At 47.0% G+C, this 18,984-nt stretch overlaps 1 protein-coding gene across 1 annotated transcript in view; it reads right to left on the minus strand.

Moving 5' to 3' along the window:
• The window catches only part of il1rapl2 (interleukin 1 receptor accessory protein-like 2), a gene marked incomplete at both ends in the record, with an annotated part of 108,093 nt that extends 91,610 nt beyond the window's left edge, over positions 1–16,483 (minus strand). Inside the window, 2 exons of the mRNA XM_084469616.1 lie at positions 16,073–16,204; positions 16,384–16,483. Coding sequence (XP_084325742.1) covers positions 16,073–16,204; positions 16,384–16,483 — 232 coding nt within the window. The remainder of the gene's footprint in view (positions 1–16,072; positions 16,205–16,383) is intronic.
• Positions 16,484–18,984: the final 2,501 nt, after the last annotated feature.

The raw sequence follows: 18,984 nt of genomic DNA on the forward strand, positions 1-18,984 counted from the left end.
CGATTTGGACCCACCCCAGCTGTTCCTGTTGTTGTGTCGACATTCCCTGCAACAAAACACGTCCTTCCTTCCTTCAAACGTCGCACAGCACACCGCAAAATCACACGCACACACACACACACACGCACACACAAACACACACACACACACACACACACATCTTTTTCTAAAAAAGGCTAATAATTCATCCATGTGGGACACATTCTGGTGCAAATGCATGAATACAAGAGTCGGTAGCATGACTGACAGCATCAGACCCAACACTGCAGTACTTCTCCCGAGGCAGAGGAACAGTCAGCCGCTGGAAGTCATTTACTGCTGCCAGTCACTGCAGGAGCCCGGTGGCTGAAGGGTGAACCATAGCAGAGAGACGATGAACTCATATGTGTTTGTGGGATATCAGTGAAGGTAAACGGAGCGTGTGAAAAACATATAAAGATTACGTGTAGGTGCCTTTCAATGGGAGGAACCAAAGGATACAAACGTGTACGTGTGTGTGTGTGTGTGTGTGTGTGTGTGTGTGTGTGTGTGTGTGTGTGTGTGTGTGTGTGTTATGTGTGTCTGCGCGAGTGTGTGTGCGTACGTGCATGTGTGTGGGTGTATTATGTGTGTGTGTGTGTGTGTGTGTTATGTGTGATTGTGTGTGTGTGTGTGTGTGTTACGTGTGTGTGTGTGTGTGTGTGTGCGTGTTACGTGTGTGCCCGAACCTTTCAACACTAATGCAGTCTATGCAGTCCATGATTTGTGGGAGATGTACTCGGCCACTGGCAGGAAATGTGCAATCAGGTGTAATTTGTGTGTGTGTGAGTGTGTGTATTATGTGTGTAATGTGTGTGTGTGTGTGTGTGTGTGTTATGTGTGATTGTGTGTGTGTAATGTATGTGTTATGTGTGTGTGTGTGTGTGTGTGTGTGTGTGTGTGTGTGTGTGTGTGTGTGCACGTGTGCACGTTATGTGTGTGCATGAACCTTTCAACACTAATGCAGTCTATGCAGTCCATGATTTGTGGTAGATGTACTTGGGCCACTGGCAGGGAATGTGCAATCAGGTGTAATTTGTGTGGCGTGGGCTCAGTGAGCACAGATTTGCAGCCCGCATTTACATTAAGTTACAGCGGAAAGATTTATCGATGCACTCCTAAACGTGTTAAATTTATAGATTGGGTAATACACATTATGTCTCGCCGTCCCGGCAGAGATTTAGTGCTACCTTGGAAAGACACGTGTATATGTGGCCTGTGTGCGTGTGTGTGTTGGGGAAGGCGTGCATACGATCACGCACATGAGACGCCTGTAGTAAATGTGCTTTTCATCCGTGGGGAGAGGGAGGGGGAGGGCGAGTCGGAACGTTTACGGGCAGTATATGTGCGTGAGGGTGCGTGCAGGATGAGAGGGGAACAGGCAGGTAAGAAAAGGGTGGTGGGGAGGGAGCGAGCGAGCGAAATAGAGAGAGGGAGGGAGAGAGAAAGAGAAGGAGGGAGAAAGAGGGCGAGAGAGAGGGGAAGGGAGAGATGTGGTACTAGCTCATTCTCTAATTTAATGAGAGTGTAAGTGTTGTTATGTGTTTGTGTGTGTATGCGTGCGTGCGTGTATGTGTCTGCGTAAGAGTGTGTGTGCATGCGTGCGTGAAGTGTTTGTGCCAATGAAACTGAGTAAGCAAAAGCAGTTCATTCAATAACTAATAACACAGAAACACTCTCACCCAGACACACACACATACACACACACACACACACACACACACACACACACACAGTCACATGAATACAAGATTTGATTAGTGAGGTCTGGCAGGCTAATGCCTTTTTGCGAGCTTTTGCTCCAGTCCCACACAGAAGTTGGAGACATCGGAGCAGAACAGATATGGGTCATGACCAAAGACAGTGCTGTATTATTTAGCCCAAGATACGTCGACACAACTGTACAATACACCGTGTGTGTGTGTGTGTGTGTGTGTGTGTGTGTGTGTGTGTGTCTGTGTGTGTGTGTATGTCTGTGTGTACTGAGAATCGCTGCTTGCGTGTGGAAGCCGTGCAGTACTATTAAATCTGGTTTGTTGCACATGTGTGTGAGTCTGTGTGTGTGTGTGTGTCTGGTGTGTGTGTGTACGTGTACATGGGATTGTGTGTGTGTCATGTAGAATGTGTACATACACAAATCTGCATGCAAGTTGTTGTTGTACAATGGGTTCATGTGTTTGTGTGCGTGTGTGTGTGGCTGTGCATGTGTATATTCATGTGTGTGAGACATATGATCTGCAGGCATGTGGGTGATGTAGAATGTGTACAAGGGGTTGTGTGTGTGTGTGTGTGTGTGTGTGTGTGTGTGTGTGTGTGTGTGTGTGTGTGTGTGTGTGTGTGTGTGTGTGTGTGTGTGTGTATGTCTGTGTGTTTGTGCGCATGCGTGCATGAATGTGGGCAAGGTTTGTGCCAATGCGTGCGTGGGTGGGTGCTTACGTGTGCGTGCGTGCGTGCGTGCGTGCGTGTGTGCGTGTGTATGTGTGTGTGTGAGAGAGCAGGGCCATATTTATTACATTGGTGAGGACCTGGCACAGGCCCATGTATCACTCGGTCAGCTGCATCTGCATGAAGACGCCTCCCATATAGATCACAGGAAATAAACAGCAAAGATAAATGAATCTGTTTCATGAACAGAAACTGATTGGATAACAATATATTCCCCACACAATACACACACACACACACACACACAGCCACACGCCATGACTTATGTTTGTCGTGTTAATATTCACAGTGAACACCAGGGACAAGGATGGTGAAAACGAAAGAGGGTATTTTCTACTGTCACTATTCAAATAAACAGCAAGCATTTCGACATAACAGTTGACTGTAGTCGAAATATTTCTTCTTTGAATGAAATTTTTTCTTACAGACGTAGAATAAGATTGACACCAGATTGTGTGGCGTAGGTACAGCATCCTCTTGTGTTCTACGTTCCCCACTAGATTAAGGCTTAAGATTAGCCACACACGCACACACACACACACACACACACACACACACACACACACACACACACACACACACACACACACACACACACACACACACACACACACACAACGCGCACACACAGACAAAAGTCAAACAAGAAGCTGTTTACAAACGCCCTGACACATCTTTGGAATACACTTGGCATTTAGCGTTCATCTTAGATAGCTGGTGTACCCTGTCGCTTCTCAGAGCCGTTCTCTCTTGGCCTTTATGCTCGGGGCTGGCCTCATATCAATCCCTGGAGTTGAAGGCAAATCGCCGAGCGACAAAAGCGCCCTCGTATCAAGCCCTCCGTCTTTGGCATTATAGTCCTGCAGCTTCCAACCAGGGAAGCAGCCTGCCCACTGTACTGTAGCTTTGTATTAAAAGGCATATTTGAAGCTTACTTTCTTCGTTATTTTAGTTTAGCAAGGCCAGGGCACACTGGATACTGAGTGCTGATTGGCCACATCTGCCTGCTCCCTGCAGACCCCTGAGCAGGTTGTAAATGCCTCGTACTTCTGTAGTTACTACTACTGCCACGAGATGGATGGCTGATAGAAGTACCAACAGTGGCAGAAAGTACCTCGTACAGAGTTCCAGTGGGACCAGTACTGGGCTAGTGTGATGAAATATATTATGGATATTTTGATGCAATAATCGTGCTTTGGATGTCTGATTCAGCTGGATGTGCTCATTAATTGAGTCGGAATCTACAGTCTGGCCTTTGTCACGGCTTTAATTTAAATAGCTTCCATTCTAATTGAATTGTCATTACATTAATGTCATGCTTAGAATGCTTTGGGCCATCCTTTAGCGTTTGTGAAAATGTTGCAGATTCTTTACAGACAAAACAATGTCTGGAACCGAAACAAACTCAACACAAGTGGAGGAAAAGTGGAGGAAAAATGTATGAGAAATTGGAGTGAGGAAGTGGTGTTGGAGTTTCTGTTCCGGGGCAGTGGCACCCATACTTAACACAGGGCTGTCACTCAGCCCTAACGCCCTTCATGGCTCCCCGGCTGCCGCTATAAGCTGCAGGTCTGTCTCCGTTGCCTCACACAATCCCCCTGTAAAAGCTGCCCCGAGCTGCTGCCACCGTAATGATGCTTTGACCTGAGCACACACACACACACACACACACACACGCACACACATCCCTGTGTACACACCCACACACCCATACATACACGCAGAGGTTCCTGTACAGTCATCCACATGCACGCTCGGAAGGACAAACACGCACAAACACACAGAACACACACTCACACACAAACAAACACTTGACAATGCACCGGTTTGCAAACAGACACACAAGACACACAAGCAAACAAACATGCACACTAAACAACACGCCAACACACACACACACACACACACACACACACAAACAAACAATGCAAGTACACACATACACAAACAACATACACACACAAGGGTCAAATCCATCAGAAGGTTGAAAGAAAAAAGGATGGAAGACATAAACAGAAAAACAGGGAAAAAGAAGGAGAGATGGACCGCAAACATAAAAAGAGAAAGGGGGGGGGAGGAGAGAATGGAGGCTGGACAATGAGCAGTGGGATGACACAAAATAAAAGCGGGAAAAACAGAGATGAACACAAGGTTAAAGACAGACAGAGAGAGCATTCTGCTGAATCTCCATTTTGAGAACACAACAGTTTTGAAAGCTGCTCCCTCACCCGCATATACAAGATTCAACATTCATCCTTTCTAGAGAAATGTAAAGAGATATAAAACTGTTTCATACAGCGTGGATGTGTGTACCTGTTCATATAACTGAGAGCGAGTTTACAGTTACCTGTAAATAAAATAGGAGCGGGAGAGGATCAGACTTACATTTCCTATAAATTGAGTTGCACTCTTGTACAAAATAAAGAACTATTCACCCTTTCTCACTCTGATACACATCCAAACACACACACACACACACACACACACACACACACACACACACACACACACACACACACACACACACACACACACACTCTGACACCCACACCCACACATTTACCCCCACACACACCCAAACACACACATGCGGCCCAATGCAATTTATTTTGTGCGGTGCATGAATATGGTAATCGGCTGTGGGTTGCGGCCTCTGTTCACCGCTGTGGAGTTACAACAGCACTCTTGCAGGATACAAGGCCTGCAGGGTACACACACACACACACACACACATATATAATGCAGGATAAATGGAGTTGACCACTATGTGGCCCCTGTCAAACATTACCAAACAGCTGAAATCTATCCCCTCTCATTCTCACCACCCCTTCTACACACACACCACCCCAACACACACACACACACACACACACACACACACACACACACACACACACACACACACACACACACACACACATAAACGCTCAAACACACAGGCACACAGGCACACACCAACACACATGCACACCCATACAAAATGACCCACAACCAAATGCCTCATCTCAGCAAATTCAAAGAATATTCCTACAAATAGGCTTTACTTTTCAAATCAAAAAATGCTGTCATGACTAATCACAGCTCTTGTTGGTCAGGTAATGTACGAGTGTTGGGCCAGACACACACACACACACACACACACACACACACACACACACACACACACACACACACACACACACACACACACACACACACACACACTAGTTCAAATCAGGTCACGACAGAGAATAGAGGATAAAGAGGGAGAAAGAGGGGAGGGAGAAAGAGGGAGAGAGATAGAGGGATGCATAGAGAGAGAGAGAGAGAGAGAGAGATGCAGAGAGAAAGAGGAGGAGGAGGAGGAGAGTCTTTTTGGTTTCATGAGGTGTCCATCATGTAAAGTAATGAGATAGATGATAGATGGATGGACGGACTAACCGATTGGGAAAGTTAAAATGTAAAAGAAGAATGGAAGGAATTGTAATTCTGTATTATTCAGTACTCAGTTGTGTTCAGGCTTATTAGCACAACACTGTGCTGCACTGTTTGAGTAATGGAAGAACCATTATTAGAGAATGAGAATTTATGGCTGAACACATGAATTTTGTCATATTTTAAAAGTCAGTTAAGAAAATACAAGATAAATGTAGCATGTAATAAAAAAATAGCAGGAATTGATTGAGCACAGCCGTGTGGTGTGTATTACTCCATGCTAAGTCCATGCTAACGTTTCACCTCATTCACTTCCAGTACTTGTGAGCGAACCCAAGACTCAAAATGTACTTGTACTGCACCTCTTTAATGATCTACAAATGTACTCCTCGTAACCGTCATGTGTACCTGGGTTTGTCATTGCGTGTGTGTGCGTGTGCGTGTGTGTGTGTGTGTGTGTGTGTGTGTGCGTGCCCCTCATTTCCTACCTACCATTTGTCACAGTGTTGACAGAGTATGCAGTGCGGAGTACGCTTCCACATTTGTCAGTTCTCCCGTGTGATGTGGATGTGTGAACTCACTGAAACACACACACACACACACACACACACACACACACACGCACACACACACACTGACACACACAGTCCCCCTAGCTTTCTTCAGTGACTGTCATTAATAAAGCAAAGTAGAGGCACACCTGTTCACTGACAGCACCCTACAGAGAGAGAGGGGGGAGAGGGAGGGAGGGGGGGAGAGGGAGGGGGAGAGAGAGGGAGTGGAGAGAAGAGAGGGAGGGAAAAGGAGAGAGGGAGGGAAATGGAGAAAGGGAGGGGGAGAGAGGGAGGGAGGGGGAGAGAGAGAGGGAAGGAGGGAGGTGGAAAAGAGAGAGAGAGAGAGAGAGAGAGAGATAAAGGTGGTGTATTTTTTTTTTCCTGAGCTAGAGAGAAGAAGAGAGAGAACTATTCCTCTGTACCCTCCCTACCCTGATATCCTGAAAATACACGAAGTTAACAGTAAATGAATATGTAAGTTTTACAATGAATTTATCTGATTGAGTTTAACAATACATATTGTTTGTGGATGTTTGTGTGTGTGTGTGTGTGTGTGTGTGTGTGTGTGTGTATTTGTGTATTTGTGTTTCATGGGATTGTATTTGTTTAATTTTGATCGGATTAGTATAATTGCATTCTTTATTGTTTCACTGTGTACATTTATTGATCAGCTTTCTACTGCTGATGTTTTCAGGGCAATAGTGATTTAAGGAATTTGGTCAGAGTGAGAGAGGGAGACACAGAAAGAGAGAGAGGAAATACAGAGAAAGAGAAAGGGAGAGTTAAATTACCATTGGTAATAACACTAAAAAACAAAGATTGACATAGAATCAGACCGACCACAGACAGATAGAGATGCAAACACCAGGACAGACAGACAGACAGAGGCTGAAATGTCAGCAGCAGGTTTTAATGAACTTATTGTCACATCCCACGGTGACAGCCTCCTGACAGACTCACTTCCCATCCCTCATATCTCTGTTTCTGTCTCTACTTTTTATCTGCCTCAAACCATACAGACGTCCACTCCATCTGTTTATTTGTCTCTCGCTCCCTGTCTCTCGCCCTCTCTCCCTCTCGCTCGCACACTATCCAACTGTTTTTAAATTCAATTCCATTCGAAATAGCTTCATCGGCATGGGAAATAAACATTCACTCGCGTAAGATATGAAACAATAAACATTAAGCTCAACCAAAGAGGAAGTCAAATACAAACCATTCAATAAACCGTGGTTAAGACCACTTCGACAACAGGTCTTGGAACGCTCTTTCAGTTCGTCCTGCCTTCTCTCACACACGTTAAAACATCTTCATGCCGACGAAAACCACTCATCTCTTTTCTCTCTTTCTTATCAGACTGAGGCTGTGTTGACTCCTCAGTCGGACGGCCTCAATCGCGGCCTGAACCGTCTTGTTCATGTCACACAGTCGACCCTAAACACGGGCAACCTTTACAGCAAGAACCTACAGTTGAGATCTCTGTTCGGTTTGCTGCTGCTGCCGCCGCCGCCGCCGCTGCTGCACACACACATACACACGTACACACACAACCACGCCGACACACCACGTTGACACCACAATGCATACGCGCACACACACCCCCACACACACCCCCACTGGGATACAAAGAAACTCTTCACTCTGCCGGCATGACAGGAAGTGTCGGAGAGAGATGCTGGAATTCACTTGCGAAAGCTGCTGGAGGAAACAATGGCTGGGCGAGAACTACGAGGAGGAGATCAAAGGAGCCAGAAGATCGAGAAGGAGAGGCAGAGAGAATGTGCGAGGCAGAGGACGGACGCCAGCCGACAAGGGTCAAGGTTCCCCCGAAGCAACAGGCAGCGAGCTGCCCGTCCCGCCTGCTTTAATATTTAATAGCGCTTTCATCTTCAAATGTGGCGTTTGTGGGTGTGCCTGCGATAGCAACCTTTTCAAGGTGGCGGCGGAGTCGATCGGGGACAATGGCACGCGTCCGTGTGTCTGTCCAGCGGCGGCCGACCACCATGAGGCGCCAGTGCTTTTGATGTGTGGGTAAACACGTGGCTGGTGATGGGGGCCGGGGTGACCGCGTCCCCAAACCTGGCAACTCGGCGCCAGACGGGTCACCTTGGTTACCTGCTGCTTCTGCTGCTGCCCATGCGCTGACCCCAAACACACCCCACACACACTCGCGCGCACGCACGCACGCGTGCATGCATACGCACATGCTAATACACACCGACGACTGGGAAACCTTATCCAAGGTTTTGATGTTCATTAGAGCTCACGGCTTTTTACATGTCATTTTAACAGACGTGTGTTTTCCACTTTGTGTGAGTCAGTCAGTCAGAGAGAGAGAGAGAGAGAGAGAGAGAGAGAGAGAGAGAGAGAGAGAGAGAGAGAGAGAGAGAGAGAGAGAGAGAGAGAGAGAGAGAGAGAGAGAGAGAGAGAGAGAGAGAGAGAGAGAGAGAGCCAGAGCCAGAGCCAGAGCGAGAGAGAACGAGAGCGAGAGCCGAGTGTGTGTGTGTGTGTGTGTGTCCTTAGAAGCACCTGTGTCCGTCTGTGTACACCCTCCGTCTCCTCCTCCACCCTCACAGTGACGTCCTCCTCCTGCTTAGCGCTAGAGCCCGACTCAAGACGCCGCCTCACGGCCAATTACCCCCCCGCTTTACCCCGCGTCGCTGATGTGATAATTGCGCCGTGATGTTGTTTACCTAATGACGGTCATGATGTCGGCTACATTTCCTTTGGCGTGGCGCCGCACTCACGCTGACGACCTCCAGGATTACGTTCATGAATTATTAAACATTGAACAATTGCCGTAGTAAATAAAGAGGTGTCCGCCCGGGCGCAGTCACCCATGTTATTAATATGACAAGTGGCTCAATAAGAGGAATAGAGGAAGGAAATATTTCAGGACGAGGCGCTGATCAACATAATTATTTACTACTTGGGTGTGAACGCGGTAACCAACCAAACACACTTATGGCACAAAACAAACAAATTATTTCGGAGTGCACATTACTTTGGGGGAAAGCCGCGGTTCTCCGGGAGGTCATTAGAATAAATGTGCCGCCGATTCAATCCAGTTTAATCAGTTTACCACCTTAAGCCTCCGAGGAGAACTCTGAATTTCTCCAAAGGCTAATTTAGGGTCACCATAATATTATAATTCTTCTTAAGGTCATAGAATCACAACGTGATGTTTGGATGGCAAGCACAGATTGGTCGTTAAAAGGACAAGAAAATGGAGCGCTGTAATCATTGTCCTGATTTACGCCGTCCTCAGACCAGACTGAAAGTTTTACCTCCCTCCCTCCTCCTCTCCCTCACTCCCTGTTTTCTCTCTTTCAAAAAGTTAGTACGTGTGAGTTTGTACGTTTTCCTTTGTTTGTACGAATGTCTATGCACATGTACCTGTGTTTTTTACGCGTGTTTGTGTACTTGTACGTGTGTGTGTGTGGGTGCGTGTGTGTGCGTGTGTGTGTGTGCATCATCCGCGTGCGTCCGCGTGCCTCCGTGTGCGTGTGTGCGTGCTTGCGCTAGTGTGTGTGTGTGTGCGAGCGTGTGCACGCGCGCTGCGTGTCTTCTCCTGTGATTGCTCCCATGTACGAGTGGGCTTGGGCGTCCCCAGAGTTCCCCGGGTAGATACCATCTGGAGCCGGGCTTCCCGGGCCCCGCTCACCCGTAGAGGTAGAGTCAAGTGGTAGATGGCTGATACTGCGAGATCCAATTAGAGCCTCCATCGTGAGGGTGGGGGGGGGGGGGGGAGGTGCTTAGAGGAGAACCAAGGCGGGGTGGGGGGGCCGCAGCCCGGTGTGGTGCAATGGTCTCGCTCTCCAAAGCCATTCGAACCTCCATCCTGCGTATCTCCACTGATATCTCCTCGTACAAGAACCATAGCGGTGCGTACTGGATCCTAATAGGACAGTTATGATCCACTAGGGGACATGGTATGGGATAGACAGTGTCCACAGTTAGCTAGGGGGGGGTATATCATGTCCACCATTAGGCAGGGGGATAAGCGTTACGGTAGGGTAGCGGGTGCTTAGGGTTAGGGTCAGTACTGACGTCACACAGAGGGGGCAGTGTTGTGTCGAGGTGCTCAGCGCAGGTAAGCAGCGACAGCCGAGGGGATAGGTGAGGCTCAGAGTTTGAGACTGAGGGGAGAGTCTGGAGTCGGGAGGTGGGATTCGCAGTGAATGAGAGTAACCCGAGGGACACACGATATATATATATAGGATATATATATATATATATATATACACGGTGAATTAAAAGACTGGATATCAAGGCGCGGGCTGACGGTTCACTCCACCGGGAAGAGGAGGCGGCGCGGAGTGTGAGTGTGAGAGACGGAGCTGTTCGCCCACGGACCCGTGGTGAGTACCTCGCACCTCACCCCCTAGACAGGTCGGATTGCGCTCACACAGGGGAAGCTTAGGAACAATACTACAAGTTCACCGCACCACCTAGGGACAGACATGGGCTACGGGCTGTCTTACCCAGGTGAGGACGAGTGCGGTGGGTCAGCGTCGTAACAATGCAGTGTCCGCCACTAGGTAGGGAGATAGACACGTCCACCATTAGGTAGGGGGGGTATACAGTGTCCACCATTAGGTAGTGGGATGACTAGCATAGTCCTCATGCACCACATCATCTCATGCTTAAAGATGACTTCAAGCCTGCTTATAGAGCGGTTCACGGTGAGCGTGCTCTGTCGGACCGGCGACATGAACACACCGGCTCCCAAAACCAAAACGTCCCCGACGCCAGTGGCCTTTCCCCAGTGGTCGCTGAACAGGGGGCTGGTGGGGTGGAACGTGTTATGAAAGTCAAAGCTACTTAGAAGCCAAAATAACCGGAAGGACACAACAGCACTGTTCACCTGGAGGAAGAAAGAGTTCCAATAAAAGCCACATCTTTTGATCTGGGCCAAGCAAGCATACGTCATACGACCACAAAGGACAGAGCGCAGCGATGAGGTCACATGTCAAATGGAAAAAAGAACGAGATTGAAAGAGCAAAACGTTAGTTTGTTTGTGGGTGCTTTTGTGTCTGTACCAGTGTGTGACAATGACAAACTAACTTCCTGTTAAAAGTACATCATTTTCTAAAGCTTCCTGTTCTTGCTTTCTGTTTCTTTAATGTCTCCGTCAATTTTTTCTGTCAGACATTGAGTCTGCCTATGCTGTCACAGGTTCTTGTTTTTCGCACTCTAGCAAAACTTTAAAAACTCATATTCAGCTCTCTGAGGGAATGTAGGAAAAAGCCAATCTCACTGAAACAAACGCAGGTGAAACATTGGAAGTAAAGTAGAGCTAACACTCACACACACACACACACACACACACAAACACAGTTCTAAGCTGTATATTTTCCTGTAACATTTCTTTCAACAAACACTGTGTTTGAGTATAGATTCCAAAGTGAAGTTAGTTGTTTGGTCAGATATACCAGTGTATACATGTGCATACGGCCACATTTACATTTCATCTCTGAAAATACGGATACATGGTGGTAATTTAAGACAGTTTCAATTATAATTTAATTAATGAATGAACCGACAAAAGGGAGTTAATGTGACATTTTAAATATGTTGAATTAGAACTGGCCCATTATGTGCCAAATAGCAGCTGGACATCTTTAGTCTGTCAAACGATAATTTCACGGCTCTGATTTTCAGATTTTGTACGCATTTATCAAAGCACAAATTTCACGGCTGATTCATACAGACAGAAAGATAACTACTATTCCAAACACAACAATCTGCTTGCCCAATGGCACAACCTATCTCTCTCACAGCCCATGACAACATGACCGTCCCTCCGGCTCAAACAGTAGCTCTGATAAATGTTCATATGTTTTTTACCTGCATCCACAGAGAACAAATAGTGGTTTGATTCACATTGGGGTATTACAGACACAAACAGCTTCTGATTTTGAACCATCTAGATTTGAAGGATATAGCCTTTCCAACCAAAGCCTGCTGTAACGTTGCGTTCAAAAGTTCCAGGAGCCTCGCTTCCGTCTGTTTCATTCATTCATTAAAAAAAGCAGTTGGATTCGCTATACGAATCGCGACGTGTCGGACTGCGACTCCATCGACCGCAAATGAACGGTGAGCTACACTTCCGATGTCTTGCGCTACATTTTTGCATCGCAATCGTTGCAAAAAAAAAAAAATCGACAGATGGCAGAAACCATACATGGTTCCATCAAAAACATTTCTGCTGCTCTGCAAAGTTTGCATTGCCTCAAAAAGTTGGGGACAGATTCACCCACGGGCAAAAAGCCACAAAGTTTCTTATTTCCCAGCCTCGCTCCGGTGAGAGACAGGGCGACAGCGGGCCGGTCTTATCCGGACGTTCATCACAGCCGCTGTCTGGGGTCTACCGGCGGCTCTGCCACAAAGCCAGTGTCACTCTGCCCCGCTCGCACAGACAAACCCTGTCCAATGGCAGATACTTATTTTACCATCGTTTTAGTTTCGTTATTTCTGCACACACACAACGGCTATATGTTCTATAAGGAGAGGGGAGGGCAGGAGAAGGGGGCAAACGGGGCAGAGCTGCCAAGGGCTGAGGCTGTCAGGGGATAAGACATTGACCGGATTGGCTGTGGAGATCCAGTGGCCAATAGAGGTGTCAGGATGTGTCACCTTGGAAGACGAGGCCTCAACCACGACACAGGAGGAATATATGAGGGGACGCTGAGAGAGGGGAGAGAGAGGGAGAGGGAGAGAGGGACGGAGAGAGAGAGAGAGAGAGAGAGAGAGAGAGGGATGGAGAGAGGGACGGTGAGAGAGAGGGACGGAGAGAGAGAGAGAGAGAGAGAGAGAGAGAGAGAGAGAGAGAGAGAGAGAGAGAGAGAGAGGGACGGTGAGAGAGGGATGGAGAGAGGGACGGTGAGAGAGGGACGGAGAGAGAGAGAGAGAGAGAGAGGGACGGAGAGAGAGAGAGAAGGACGGAGAGAGGGACGGTGAGAGAGAGAGAGAGAGAGAGAGAGAGAGAGAGAGAGAGAGGGACTGAGAGAGAGAGAGAGAGAGAGAGAGAGAGAGAGGGACTGAGAGAGAGAGAGAGAAAGACGGAGAGAGGGACGGAGAGAGGGACGGTGAGAGAGAGAGAGAGGGAGAGGGGGACAGAGAGAGAGAGACAGAGAGAGGGACGGAGAGAGAGAGAGTGACAGAAAAAGAAAGCAGGACTGACAAACTGAGAAAATGGAGAGGAAACGTGACGCAAACTGAGACTTATTTTGGAACAAAAGGTGAGAGAGACTGGAGAAATGGACACAAGAGACGTTTGAGGGCCTTTTTGAAAGACAAAAGAGCAGCAGACCTGGTGGTGCCTGAGGGGCTGGAACGAGAGAGAGAAAGAGACTAAGAGACATATATAGATCTAGAGAGAGGGAGAGTGAGAGAGAGGGAGAGAGACTAAAAGGCATATATAGATATAGAGAGAGGGAGAGTGAGAGAGTGGTGTGAGAGTGAGAGAGAGAACGAGAGAGGGAGAGAGTGAGCGAGAGAGAGAGAGCAAGAGAGAGAGGGAGAGATATTTATAGAGAGAGAGAGAGAGAGAGAGAGAGAGGGACAGACAGACAGACCCATACAATGCGGGGTGTATATAAATAGGCAGCGAAGAGGTGAAATAGCAACAATACATGATAGAACTACCTCTTGTTTGGACAGGTGATGAATGCGGAGCGTATACCTCTGAACCCTCTCAGGGGGGGACGGTGTTCACAAGAGCGCTCTGATCCCAGCCCTTGTGGTTGTTCTTTAGAGAACACGCTCAGTTTGTTGTTGTTCTTTAGAGAGCACACTCAGCGCGTTGGTGTTCTTTAGAGAGCACCCATCAGCATGGCCCTGGTGGGTTCTCAACGCCGGCTGAGAACACTCGACATAAACTGTCGCGGGACAACGCTGCTTATTCAGAGAGCAATTGCATTCCACTTGCAGGTTTGGCCCCACGGTGGATGTTCAGCCAGCACAGAGTGACCACGGCTTCTGGTGGGGCACTGCTGTCTCTGCTGTTAACGTAGGAGGAGAGTGTTAGGTATTCTATAAGAGAACCTGATCAAAAAAGGACTGTATATGTATGATTGATATTGTAGGTTGTGTTCTGTTGCTATTGTTGGTTAACCCCCAGCCTGACGATTGAATATAGTGAGCCAAGGTGCTGCACCACACCTAGATTTTAGAGGGTTTAGAGGTGCACAAGGGATATATACTTATTTGGCATATATATATATATATATATATATATATATATATATATATATATATATATATAAACCTGAGGATCTGAGGCTTGGCTGATGGAAAAGGGGCATCAAGGTCGATTTTGTTCTTGAAGCAAAAGTAGATGAAACACTAAAGGTTCTGAAATAAACTGATTCTAATCAAAACTTATAGGAGTTAGCTTTTGTGCTTCAATTTAAAATGGCAATTACCCTTTTCTTTGTCACTCGAGTAAAATGGCATATATATACTACAAAATGTAAAGCAGGTGAAATGTTCAGAACAGACGGGACTCCTGAAGAACAGGAGGGAAGGAACCGACTCTGCAGTTTCACCACACAGGAAAGTCAGCAATTACGAAGTGGAAGAGTGGAAGTCTGCCTGCACATGGAGGCACCATGCCTTCTGTATGACAGAAAGGACACAGAGAGGAGGAAATACCTTCGTATTTTGTGGTGTCATCGTGGTGTGGTGGCCAAAAGGATCAAAACTATGCCTCATTGGAGATGTGTTTCATTAAAATCTATGTAAAACAGGGCATTTAAATATTTTACTACGCCATTTCCTACACTCTACAACGGCTTAAAAGACAGCGTTTTGGACGGTCGTTAATGATCACTAGTGGACAGTCTGACTTTGGTTATCGTTGACTTGATGAAGAAGGTCATGAAAACACGTTAAATAGTGCATAAAAAGGCTGTCCAAAAGGCTGTCTTTTATGTGTAAAATACAGTGTTATGAAGGTCTGAAGCGCTGTGTTCTACGTACATTTGAGTGAACACGCGTCTATGATGAGGCAGAGCTCTGACCCTTTTGGCCTTCCATAGGCGTAGGAGCATGTGGGTGTGCACATGTGTGTGGGTGTGCACGTGTGTGTGGACGTGTGTGCACGTGTGTGTGGGTGTGTGTGGGTGTGCACGTGTGTGTGTGTGTGTGTGTGTGTGTGGACGTGCGTGTGTGCGTGCGTGTGCACCATCTCAATGGCAGTCTGTGTGGGAGTACCAGAGCTGAACGGTGGCAAATTCTATGGCCCAGCCTATGGGACCAGTCACCTTCCCTTTGCTGCCCCACACTGTCAGCACTGGGACAACACACACACTTAAACACACACACTTAAGCACACACAATGCCATATGGGTAGCAGGTTCAACTTAAGCATCCATCTTGAATGACACATCGTCCCCTGTGAGGGAGACTGGGTGCTTTGGGAGGGAAAACACAAGCCCACAGAGCCGGAGAGAGAGAGGGAGAGAGAGAGAGAGAGAGAGAGAGAGAGAGAGAGAGAGAGAGAGAGAGAGAGAGAGAGAGAGAGAGAGAGAGAGAGAGCGGAGGGTATTAAATGGCATCTCAGTCAAATCTGTCTGGGGTCACAATATTGGAAAGTTTTCGGTGTGCTCCGTTACTTTGGGTGCGCCTCATTTACCTCTCAGCGGTGGAGGAGGCGGCGGGGGCGGCGGGGGCGGCGGGGGCCTGCTGCCGAAACCCGCCCGCTCCGCCCGCTCCGTGCACGCCGCCGCCGCCGCCAACGCCGCCACGGTAAATAAAACATGAGTGGCTAACAAAAGCGTGTCAGCCAAAGCGCTCACACAGAGGGCCGCATTAAACTTCCCAGAATTCCCGGGGATCGGCGGGTGATGGTGTGGTCAGGGCTGCGTTCCGGGGTGGGGGGGGGGGGGGGGAGGCCTCAGAGCGAGATATCTGCCTTGAAACAAGACGGGCTTTGTGCTCCATTACCTCGGCCCGCATTCATGAGGAAGGCCGCATGCGGTTCCTTTTCTCTGGTTTTATGGAGAGCGCAGTCGAGGCCGGAGTGCAAATTCAGGCGCGGATTCATAACCTCTGTCAAACAAAGTCAGCCCTCAGCAGCAGAGCTCATAGGACAGGCCCCGCTGTGGCCGGGCTCGTGTGGCGATACAGAGGAATGGAGAAGGACAAGGCCGGCTTTCTTATGTTTCCCTCTGTGTGGGGATCCCCGGTGAAGGAGCGGCCACACGGGTCACCGTTTCCCCCCCAGAACCAGTATGTTGTGGTGCAGTGGAGTGGGCTGAGACACTGGGAGATCTGTTACGCTCTGAATTCAACGTCCAACCAGGCATTCGACCTATCCACTGTTTTCATTGATAATATATACATGTATTCATACTTTTTTTTGAATAATCTCAAATTGCATCAATTCCTTAAATCATTTATTTGCTGGATATAATCAACAAACTTTACTTCAGAATAAAGTTCAATTTGGGACTAATGTCTTCCATCTCTGAAATAATTGAATATGATAGGAAGCACTTATCAATATTACATTACCATGATGTAAATCGTATATTTTTTTGTATCATTTATCGTATAAAACAAGGATAATTTGTCTGAAAATGAATGATTTGTATTTTTAATAAATAATGGCATATTCATGTAATAACTATTGAATTCCATTGCAATGGGGTATGACAAGCCCACAGAAAAGCTGAGCAATATGCTGCATTCACCACATCCCCAAAGTTAAATTGCACGTCGCTGTAAAGACATGACAACGTTTACCCTCTAGAGCCAATTTGTCTATATATATATATTTATATATATATATACTAATGATTGATTGCTGATAACATTTTACAATAAAGGTACACTAATTAACCATTATTAGACATTAGTCATAAGTAATAAGCCTTGACTAACAATTAACTAACAGTTAATTCAGTTAACTAATGGTCTAGTAATCATTTATGGTCGAGTAAATGTGTATATTAGCTAAGGTATTAAGGCATACATTATTTAATTGAGGTAGGGTTAACCATTCTCCTTAGGGGGTTAGATGTTGTATAAATAAGTTCCTTAGTACTAATGGTGTTTGCTTATGGTTTTTGTGTGAACTAAGGTCATGGTGTTCATACCAGAAGAAAACCATTAGTAGATAATTACTAGACAATCACTTCACTGTTAATTTACTGTTAGTTACTGTTGTTTAATGCTTATTACTGCATTAACTAATGATGATGAATGGTTAATCAATGTCCCATTATTGTCAAGCTTTTCTCGATGACTAAATCCCCAGGGGCAAAGCTGTCAGTGACTGACTCGAGATCAGTGATATCACCGGGTAGATACTGCCATAGAGCGACAAGATATCAGCTGACAGAACGCTATCGCTAAAGCTATGCCACAGAGCTAACATCTCACTACAACGATGAAACAATGAACATCCCAAAATATCAAGGAGCAAGTGGAAACATACAGGAGAGGGTGGAGGTGAGAGTCAGAGGAGGAACAGAGGGAGCAGAGAGGCAGAGGGAAATAAAGAGCAGAGCAAGGAGGAGGGCAAGATAATCTAATAGATTAAGACTTCAACAGATCTCTCCAGGCCAGGACCCACATCTCTGTCTCCTACTGTTTTTTGGGGCCGTTTAGAAACTGTTAATTGGCAATTGTGTAATGCCTACAAGAACACAGGAAGGCATCACACACACACACACACCGGGTAACACTGAAGAGGCAGCTCAGAGGGCGAGACGAGCTCGGGGTAAAAAAAGACGGAGTAAACACTTGATATATGCACACACCCACACAAGAGCTCTTTCATAATCTCTCCCCCTCTCTTCGCTTTCTCCCTCTCTTTCGTTCTGCGTATGAAATATGCATAAAGCAGAGAATAATCTTTGTGGTTATTTAGGCAAAGATGGAACAGTGCTTACTTTGCACACTCACTGGTCCATGCAACCACACGCAGACACACACACGCACACACGCACTCACAGACACACACACACACACACACACACACACAGTTTGCTAGCCTTCTGAAAATCTGTCCTGGTCAGCAGCATATGCTTTGATCAGGTAAATAGGTCAACTACTTGTGTGTGGCCTGCTTGTCTGCATGTAAGCACACACACACACACACACACACACACACACACACACACACACACACACACACACACACACACACACACACACACACACACACACACACACACACACACACAGTGGCATAGAAATGGACACACACACACACACACGCACACACGCACACACGCACGCACGCACACACACACACGCACACATACAAACACATAAACACAGAAAGAAAGAACATGCATGTTCCTGGGACAGACCTCCCATTCCATTTCTATGTCACTTCCTGGAACTTCCTTTTCCCAGAAACGGCCAATGAAAAGCGGTGAGCTGTGAGGAAGCGGATAGGGCCGTTCCTTTAGCGGTAGCCCAACACAGGGCCACCCTCTGTTTCTATCGCTCTTTTTTTTACCTCTCTGTGGTTCTCTCCTTATCTCACTCCTATTCTGTTATGAAATGGCTACTCCCTTTATAAGGAAGGGGATT

The sequence above is a fragment of the Micromesistius poutassou genome (assembly GCF_964030765.1).
Source record: "Micromesistius poutassou genome assembly, chromosome: 6".
In the NCBI taxonomy this organism is placed as follows: Eukaryota; Metazoa; Chordata; class Actinopteri; order Gadiformes; family Gadidae; genus Micromesistius; species Micromesistius poutassou.